The 10,004-nt window shown below is 40.1% G+C and overlaps 1 protein-coding gene across 1 annotated transcript; it reads right to left on the bottom strand.

The window, feature by feature from the left end:
- Positions 1–4,158: 4,158 nt before the first annotated feature.
- KCNV1 (potassium voltage-gated channel modifier subfamily V member 1) lies at positions 4,159–8,833 on the bottom strand. Its single transcript, XM_049773896.1, has 3 exons — positions 8,361–8,833; positions 7,044–7,573; positions 4,159–4,837 (listed from the first exon to the last, which is right to left on the bottom strand). Exons 1-3 carry the CDS (start codon positions 8,828–8,830, stop codon positions 4,326–4,328), a joined length of 1,512 nt encoding a protein of 503 aa, XP_049629853.1. The 5' UTR covers positions 8,831–8,833; the 3' UTR covers positions 4,159–4,325.
- Positions 8,834–10,004: the final 1,171 nt, after the last annotated feature.

Raw genomic sequence — 10,004 nt, 5'->3', positions numbered from 1 at the left:
ATATGTAGTCACTGCATTGGATTTAATAAGGGTTTGGGTTTTACCATCCAAATAATAAGGAAAAGAGAAGCAGCAGTGTTGAGGGGGTAGGTAGGGGACTGTTTTTAAGGCAGGTGAGGACAGGAATCTGGAATTTGGGTTATTACCTAATTACTAGTGATGTTTATGAATAATGCTCTCCTTACATGACATTTTTTCTTTTATAAATCAGTATGACTTGGGGAGAGGTTTGCAGATGGTTGTACTCTGCACAGGAAAATAATCAAGAGAAGTAAAATATCATTTGCCAGCTAATATGTTCTTCGCCTCAAAAAAAAAAAAAAAAAAAAGGATTCCTAAGACAGAGATATTCATGAAAAATATTTTAGCAGGAATATTTTTCAAATAGTAAGCATATCTAATTATAATCAGAAAATACATATATATGCATATTTACTTCAAAGATGGTAAAAATATTTAACGAAGGGGGACTGGAGCCGTGGTACAAGTGGTAAGGCATCTCTGCCTTGCCCAGGCTAGCCTAGGACAGACCACAGTTCTATCCCGCCCCTGGCATCCCATATGGTCCCCCAAGCCAGGAGCGATTTCTGAGCAGAAATAGCCAGAAGTAACCCCTGAGCGTCACCAGGTGTGACCCAAAAACAAAAACAAAAAAAATTAATGAAGTATAAGAATTTCACACTGAAATTTCTACTTATCTCAGTTAGCTTTTCTGTATGTCTGATACTTGATACTATATTAAATGGAAATATAAAATGTGCCAATTCCTTGTACATTTAGGGATTAATAAAAACAATGTTACTTCTACTGGCTACATCAGAAATTTCTCACCTTACTCCCATGTATCTAGAGCATATTAACTAGTGTTCTCTACATAGCACTAGAAACTAGAATTCTACTATTTATGTTGCAAACCAAATTAATATTTCATAGTTATTGTTCTAAGATTTTTGAACAAAATTGAAATTAACTGGGTTAAAATAGAAAATATTTAAAATGAAATAGTTTTCTGATTGGATTTGTTACTAAAAGATATTTTGCCTATTTTTCTTTGTTGACTACACTGATATTTTATATAGCAAATATGTTTAATAAACAATACTGTATAGGTTTTTTTTGAAATTCACATTCATTTGAATTATTTTATCTAGCTAGTATAACAAAATTGTGGAGGAAATGTCGTGAATTCTCTGTGATAGGAAACATGCATGAGTAATTTATAAGCATTATTCTTTATTCATTTTCCAACTATTAGAGTTCTCTTTGCTAATAGTGATTCTGATTATGATAATTCTTTGAAAGTACCTTCTATTTTTGAGAATAAATTGATATTTTTCTTTGTTTCCATTTTTTTTTTTTGGTGCACATCTAACTTGAGTACTCAGAACTTCCACCTTGCTCTGCACTTCAAGATCAGTCCTGCTGGCTTGGTGGACCATCTGATGTGCCTAGACTTGGACTTAGGAGCCTTGGGCACAGCAAGCTCCCTACCCACTGTGCCCTTACTCTGACCCTTTTTTGGTTACCTTGTCTAATGGGTACAGTCAGTGGTGTTCAGGGCTTACTCTTAGATGTATTCAGGGCAAAATTAGGTGGTTCTGGGGATCTAACCAAGTTTGGCTGCATGCAACAAGTGTCTTATTATTTATCTGTATTATCTCTCTGGTTGGTTGATTTTTTTTTAAGTACGCTTCTTTATCCACAAGAAATTCACTTGCCTGCCATGAAATTCAGATTTTGTGTAAATAAGGAAACATCTAATATAAAATTTATGGATATATTTTTAGATTCCAGATCATTTGATTTAATTCTTGAACTCACCACCTCAATCTGAGCTTTGCGAACATGGTTGTTTCATATTTTATTGCCTATGTTTTATTATCTGTGCTCATGTTGTCACTTTGAATAGAATAGTAAATAAAAGAAAAGCAGTTAGTGTGTTCAATAAAGATTCTCTAGTGCCCAGAACATACGTGTCTCTTGAATAGCAATAATCATAAGGTAAGCACATATCAAAGAATATGTCCTGAGAAAAGTTAATGAATAGTAACTAACATGGGAGAAATAGTTTAAAGACATTTGCATGAGTAGAACATGATTCCTTACCCCTAAAAGTCCCCCTGAGTACTTCTAGGAATGATCCCCAAATACTGTGCCAAAAATAGCCCCAGTCATCACCATTTTTGTTCACTCAAAAGATTAGTGCTTACATAAAAGGATATCTGGGGGGAGGGGGATTAATAGTAACTTAATACTATGCAGTGCATAGTCCAGGATCAAAGAATCTTCTACAAGAGTTTGGGAAAATTAAGACCCAATTTTCTCTGTGTGTCTCCATTTCCTTTTCAAATTGTATTTAGGATTGTTATGGAACTAGTGGTTCAATGCCATTCATATACTGTGCAAGAGAGAAAATGTAAGAAAAAATAGAGATACTATTTATATCTTCTAAATATCTCATAATATTTAGGAAAAGTAGAAACAAGTCAAATGTACTAAAGGACTTTATATAAACTTCTAGTGCTGAAAATGCTTTCAGGGTTTATGCCACACCAACAAGTGGGAATCACAATAATATTTCATTGGTTTATAAGACATATTATAATGTTTTATATTGGATCAGCTAATTTTCTCCTTGCCTTCTCTCTTTTTTCCCCTTTCCCTCTTTTTCTTCCTCCTTCCTTTCCTTCCTTGCTTTGTAGCTCTACTTTTTTTGAGTGGGAATTTAATAAGGTGTCTTAAATAGAAAAGATAAAATATCATATGGCCATGTATTATAGCATTATTTTTCAACATATTTCCTATAACTACTTAAACTTAGTAAGAAAACTCTTATAAGCATTTTATTCTGAATTTCCTGCCTCTTAAAAATTTAACACCATAGGGATATTATGTATATATTTACATTTATTCTTTTACACATATGTTCATGTATTTCAGATTTGTGTTTTATAGTAAAAAATAAAGATATTCTTGTCATCAAAAATAAATTTTCACCTCCTTGGAAATTATATTAGGTCTGCTTAGATTTCAGGTTGTAAAAGTGATACAAAGTGAGAGAGAAGATATAAGGATTACAGTGCATGCCACGTATGCAGCTGATTACAGTTAAATACCTAGCACCACATGGACAATGAATATTGCTGAGTGTGGTCCTAGAGACTCCCGAGCACACAAGGAATGACCCGGGTAATTTTCAGAAACACATCCTTGGTCCCCTCACATTGAATCAGAAGTCCAGTTGGCCAAGAATTGAAAATAATTTTTAAAGTATTGGGATAATGAAGTAATTTTTAAATTCAGAACTTTTGGCCTTAACTATATAACAGAATGTCTAACAATTTTATTGTTTTCATGGATGACTATCCAAATACATGCAAAGTTTTAACATTTTCTATTTACCCTAACAGGCGAAAAGTTATCCAATTTTTGTTGTTAAACAAAAGAACTCAAGTTAATCTAGCATTTAACATATCACTCCCACTTTATGATATCATTTAAACTTTTTGGTATATCAACTTAGGTTATTCATTACTTTACCCTCATACATTCATGATCTTAAAGATATAATGTGATACTTTCTATGACCATGTGATTTTCATGGAATATTGAAAATATCTTTATCATATATATTAATCACAGGAGGGAGAAGTCAGAGGTGCTATTCTTGACGGTTTTGTGCAGAATTTCTATATTTAGTCTAAACTGTTTTGGTAATTCCCCCCTCAAAAGAACGATGGATTACAAATCTCAGTTCCTTTATGAACAGTGATTTGCTTTTGAAAGAAGATCTGACCACAATCTAGGACCTTCAAATCAGGCTTTTCTCTTGCAAGCCTGTTAATAATTGAAAGCTTTAATTTATGGAGAAAGACATGATTTATTGACTTGAGAACATCTTTGAAAGAAAACAAAGTCCTTTAGTTTGTTTTTAAATGATAATTTATCTTTTCCAAGGATTATAGTTAAGCTATATTTTAAAACTAGTGGCAAATATGATTTTTACAACTAGAGACACTCAGATTTTGACTCTGTTCTGTGTATTAAAATGACATTCTATGTTTGACAATTCAAACACTGGACACTTTTCCTATGGTATCAGGTTGAAATAGTTTACTACTTTTGACTCTCAAGTACATCAAGACAATGGACCATTGCTTGAGGGAGAAAATGAACAGTTTTAAAAGATTAAATGGTGTCTTAGCAAACTCAAAGACAGGTAGTACTCAAAAGAGACTCAAGAGTGGTGTACAGACGTCCATGATCAAGTCTTTATCAATTGTGGTAGTTTTACACAAGCTCTTGTAAAGAAGGTAAAAGTAAATTTAGAACCAGAAATCATCTCCCCCACTGCTCCTAGTACTTGCTCTTTCTCTGCCCTTTAGTCGTAGCATCTCCATGATGCTCCGGGCATAGACATCCCTCAAGTTAACACTGATATATGAGTCAGTGGCTATATTCTTGGTAAGCTTCTTTAGAGCTTCCCTCTGTCTAACAGCTGCTTCCTTGAGCTTTAAGGTAAAGTAGCAAGCAGAGAAGCGGTCATTAATTATGGCAATAGGCAAGGCTAAGACAAGGATGCCTGATAATATACACATGAAGGCCACGATTTTGCCTGTGGTGGTGTCCGGTCTAATGTCCCCATAGCCTACAGTAGTCATGGATGTTGTGGCCCACCACCATGCACAAGGAACACTTGTGAAGGTTGTGTCAGGGATGCTTTGCTCAGCAAAATATTCCACAGTTGAAAAGATAGAAATTCCCACTGATAGAAACAGAAGTAGTAAGCCGACCTCTTCATAACATTGGGTGATTGTCATTCCAAGAGAACGTAATCCTGCAAAAAATAAAAAAGACTTGCTGTCAGTCATTGACACCTTTCCTTTTTCCCTCCCCTTCTTTCCCTGTTTTATACACACAAACATTTATGATACATCTCATTTATCCCTGACACTGGACAATGTTCTAGGTCTTCGGAGAGGATCACTCATAATCTTTGTGTTTAGGAAGCTTTTGATCTGGGGTATGGGGTCAGATTGAGAATGATAAAAAGAAATGATCAGTTTTATTAATTCACTCATATGTTTACTAAACATCTACTATTTATATTTTACAAAGGTGAGGCTCAAACTAAAAGGCAGGCAGGGAAATATGATAGGATGTTGTACATTAATTTGTACAATGGGAGACCTTTGCAGCATTGCATAGGAATGGTGTGGGCTCGATTGTTCCAACCTTTTTTCAATGCCCAATGACACATTTCTAATGTCAGTTTTTTTTCTCTAGCCTGTGTCATGTATTAGGCTTTCTTATTCATTCAATTAAGTTTAACATACCTGGGAACATGGTTATCTGAGAGCCAAAGGAATTGAAGGATAGACAGCATAATAATTCATGGACCTCCAAAACTATCTTATAGCAACTTTCAATATTATTTTAGAGTTAATTGCATGGAGAAATATGTCATTGATGCCTATACTTTGCTAACAGTAAGAGAAAATGATCACATATTAATGTATCTTTGATTAGATCAAGCCCTTACTAATACTTTGTCTTGCTTTAAAACTGAGAAAAAATCTTTGAAGAGGTGACATTGTGGAAATTACTGTTATTTTCTTTTTCTTTTCTTTGGGGGAAAAATAGTAGTCTTTACTGAGTGTTTTTAAATTGAATCCTCTAAAGAGTTTATAAATACTAAAAGAAAGCATCCCATTATGTGTGTCAGGAAACAAAGAGTAGTATTTCTAAAAGTTGTTGGAAACCCCATTATCAAATCCCTGATATGTGAGACTAGCTAGGAATGTATGCTACCAAAATTATATTAGAATAAGTTCTAATTTACTTAGTGAAGTTGGGAAAACCATATCTCTGTTTAATTGTGTTCTGTATATAAAAAGAGAGACAATTACCATTATCCTCTCCAGTGACCATGGGACATAGGTCTCTGGCCAAGTTATTGTAAACTTCTGTATTACATTAACATAGAATCCTTTTCTCATGCTTCTCAAAGTGGGGTCTAAGAACTATATACATCAAAATTACTTGTCAGCTTGTTAAAATCTATGCACCAGCATTAATATTAAATAATAAAATCTGACTCTGGAATTGATTTTTTTTTTGGTTTTTCAGGCCACACCCATTTGATGCTCAGGGGCTACTCCTGGCTAAGTGCTCAGAAATCACCCCTGGCTTGGGGGGTATAGGACGCCAGGGGATCGAACCCTGGTCCTTCCTTGGCTAGCACTTGCAAGGCAGACACCTTACCTCTAGTGCCACCTAGCCGGCTCCATGGAATTGATTTTAATTTTAACAAGTTTTAACTTTAGCAAGTTTTTCAAGGGATTCTTATTTTCAATAAGGTCCAAGAAAAGATGGCACATGTAGATTCCAAAACATTCTACAGATCACAAGGCCATTAACTGAGAATCACTTGAAAATCCAAGAATTATTTTTATGGATCTGTGTAACTTCCTGACTTTGACTTTATTTTTAATATAAAACGGTGTCTAGATTTTTTGGGAGGAGGGCATACATTTGATTTTCAAGGTTTTATAATCCACGTATAAAATTAATAAATTCCCTTTACCATCTCTCTCATGAACTATTACCTTCTTATCTCTTTCTGCACAACAAAAGATGGTTCGGGATAACCAACTTTCCCATCTGTCAAGCAAATACGTATGTTAAGCAATCGCTTTCTTGGACACAAAAGAAATTAGTTATGTAGTATATATAACTTACGTGAACCATTCTAGTTGTTATTTATGCAACCTTCTTTGGGGTACTGGATAATAGAAGTTAAGAATAGTAAATGGTCAAAGGGTTCCCCAAATATAGCTTATAGAGGCTAAATTTGTAAGACCCCACTTTACCTATTGAGTCAAACTTGTGATACTTGCTAGCTTTCTAGTGATGATCATGGATGGCAAAACAAGGTAACCAGTAATTTTGAGTGTAAATCCACAGCTCTCTCTAGGCTGCCCTCAGAACATTCATCCCATGGCCAATGTCTAATGAAAGGGCATTGACAAAATGGAAAATACCTGTAGAGTGTCTGCCCAGCTTCAGCATTCGCAGCGCCCTGAGCAGTCTCAACACTTGAACCAGACGCCCAACGTTTTCCAGCTCCTGGGTGGTGTGACTCCCACTCAGGCTTTCCACCAGGAGAGTAATGTAGAAGGGCAAGATGGCAAGGAGGTCTATGATATTCGGCACCTTTCTTAGGAAGCGGCACCTGTCCTTCACGCTCAGGAAGCGGAGGACAAATTCCCCAGTGAACCAACTAATGCACACGTACTCCAAGATTTCTAGGAGCTGCAGGTCCAGCCAGCTTAACTCGGATGACATCAGGGCCATGTTGATGATGGACACCACCACGAAGATGATGGAGATAACGCCAAAGATTCGAGCAGCTGTGGAAGACCCCGGTTTCTCCAGAATGTTCCAGAGCTTCTGACGGATGGTAGGACAAGGTCCTTGTGAAAAGTCTTGCTCGCTTTCATGTTGACTCTCCTGGTCTTCTGTGTCCTTCTTAAAGTCTAATGTTTCACTCAGCTCCTTTCTTCTGAAGTATCTTTTTATTAGGAAAGATAACTGGTGGTTAACATTTTAAAAAATTAGAAATAAAAAAGAGGATTAAACTTAACAATGAGGTCATGCTTCTCAATGGTCATGCAGAAAATGTCCATTCATATTTTGCTCAGATTTTTTTCCTGCTCAAAGTATTCTAAATTTCTCAATGGGAAGTCCTCTTAAAGTGACACCTTTTTAATAGTCTATACAACAACATTTATCAGTAGCTCAAATAACCTCAAAATAAGGCATTGTCTCGAAATTATGTGTACCATATGGAATTTGATTTTAAACGTGGTAATGAAAAGTATTCATGGTCTCCATGAAGAAATGGTAATACAAGCAGGATCATAGGAAAATCGCTGTTGAAGTTTCATATTCATACTCAAGGAACCAACTTTCTCCAGTAATTACAGTACTTGGGTACCCAAACTTTTAAACTTAGAGCTTTAGGTTTCTCAGTGATAATGCTTCCTTCGCAAACTTATATCCCTACACATGCATCCCGACACATCCCTACTCAGGCTTTGGCAATGGGGGCATTTCTTTTCTGATGCATGAATTCAACCCCTTATTGCAGGTGTGTCCTTTCTAGAAAGGGAAGAAGGAGCCTTCCAAATGTTCCAGTCAAAAGTTAGCTCGGATGCCACTGACACCCCTTGCAGCCCAGACCTGATCATAGGCATTAAGTAGGCCTGTGACTTCTAGGAATGAAGGACCTTGGCTGGTCCTTCCTTGCTGCCTCCCACCCATTGCCTCCAAGAGCAGCCTCCACGCCCCGTGCCTACCTGTCTCTACAGCAGGAGTCAATGCTGAGCTCGTCGATGCCCCAGTACTGGATCTCTTGCAAGAAGGAGAGGGCGCACAGCTGCTCCATGACGTGCAGACGGCCCGTGCGGTAATAATGCAGGACATAGCGGAAAGCCTGCGAGCTGCGGTCGAAGAAGTACTCATTGTCCACCGGGTTGGCGTCATCGCAGAGCTCCAGGGGGCTGGGCACCGCGGCCAGGGCCCCGCGGCGTCGGCAGGAGGCCACCACCACGGCCAACTTGCCCAGGCGCGTGTGCGGGAAGCAGGACAGAGCCTGCTGCGACAGCACGAAGCGGCTGCCGCCCACGTTGACCGTGAAGCAGTCCCCGAGAGCCAGGGGCTCCCCTTCGCCCTCGCTGCAGAAGACGCTGGACTCCAGCGAGGTCAGCGAGCAGCTGTCCAGCGACGAGTCAAGCAGCGGCTCCCGGCCGCGATGAGGCGGCTCCATCCCGGACGCCACTTGCCCGGAGGCTCCCAGAAGTTGGGGGGCGCGCCCGAAGAAGCCTCTGGCAGGTCCTGGGAGAGCCTGTGGAACGTCCCTGCAGACGGCCGGGATTTCCTTGGCCTCTCCGAAGTGGCTGCCTCCCACCCGTGCACCCCAGTTTTCTTGCCACCTCCTGCGCGCGCGCTCCCTTTCTGACAGTCGGCAAGAGCGCACACGTGGGTAGCTCAAAGGTCGGGGCGGTCCAGACTGGGGAGACCCCAGAGCACCCCCGTCTGTGCCGCCCCCGCTTCCCCTTTGCTTAGGGATCGAAATAATCAGTCCCAGAGGGGTTCCAGACGGAAAGATTGGCTTCTTGTGGGGTGCAGCGAAGCAGCTGGAGCAGGAGGATCTGGACCAGACGGCTTTTAGGAGATGCCAAACCAGACCAGACCACGTGGACCAGACCACGCCTGCCTGCGCTCCCGGAGCTCCCAAAGAGAAGTTCAGATGGCAGAAGGAGCGGGAACCGGGTCAGAGCTCCTTCAGCTCTCCGGAGATGATGCTTTCCTCCCTCCACTTTCCCCCCTGGCTCGCAAGGGCCTCCCCTGCAGGGTGCCACAGGGTGTGGGCACTTTGGGGGAGGGTGGGTGCTCTAGGCTCAGTCTAGCCTGCTCCTCATTAGTTCTCCAGGTTCTTTCTCTCTCCTTAAAAAAAGAAAAGAAAAAAATAAAATAAAAGTCATGCACTAGGATGTCTTGAAGTGCCAGTGAGTGCCTAGGAAACTAGGATCGCCAGAGCTGGCCCCAAGGTTCCTGCAGAGGGGGGCCTGGGGATCAAAGGACACTGGGCACCCCCTGGACTCAGCCTTTACAAGTTTCCTGGAGAACAGGTGTTCTGGGTGCGTTTCCCCGGCACATGCACAGCTCTCAATTTTAGGAGGAGGTGAAAAAGAAAAGAAAGAAAAAGACAAGGATTGGAACAGGCGTGGGCTGCGGTAGGAGTTTAAATAGTAACGAACCGGGGTAAGCTAGAAACCGGGGTGCCGCGCCCAGGTGAAAGTACAGGTGAAACCTTTGCAGAGGCTCCCCCCAGATGAGGTGTTGTTGGACCAGGGGGTCGGAGTGGGGACAGGGCAGCGCGACTTACCTGCTGCTCCTGGCACATCGGAGGTGCATTACACCATCGCCCAGGCTGGCTC

This window comes from Suncus etruscus, chromosome 5, assembly GCF_024139225.1.
Source record: "Suncus etruscus isolate mSunEtr1 chromosome 5, mSunEtr1.pri.cur, whole genome shotgun sequence".
Lineage (NCBI taxonomy): Eukaryota > Metazoa > Chordata > Mammalia > Eulipotyphla > Soricidae > Suncus > Suncus etruscus.
The sequence above is the reverse complement of the archived record's forward strand: the minus strand, read 5'-3'. Positions and strand labels throughout refer to the sequence as shown.

Coding starts and splice junctions, on each gene's coding strand:
- KCNV1 (XM_049773896.1), bottom strand. CDS start 8,830: ATGGAGCCGCCTCATCGCGGCCGGGAGCCGCTGCTTGACTCGTCGCTG. Junction 7,574..8,360: donor GACTCCTGCTGTAGAGACAG/GTAGGCACGGGG, acceptor CCTAATAAAAAG/ATACTTCAGAAGAAAGGAGC. Junction 4,838..7,043: donor GCTGGGCAGACACTCTACAG/GTATTTTCCATT, acceptor TATTTTTTGCAG/GATTACGTTCTCTTGGAATG.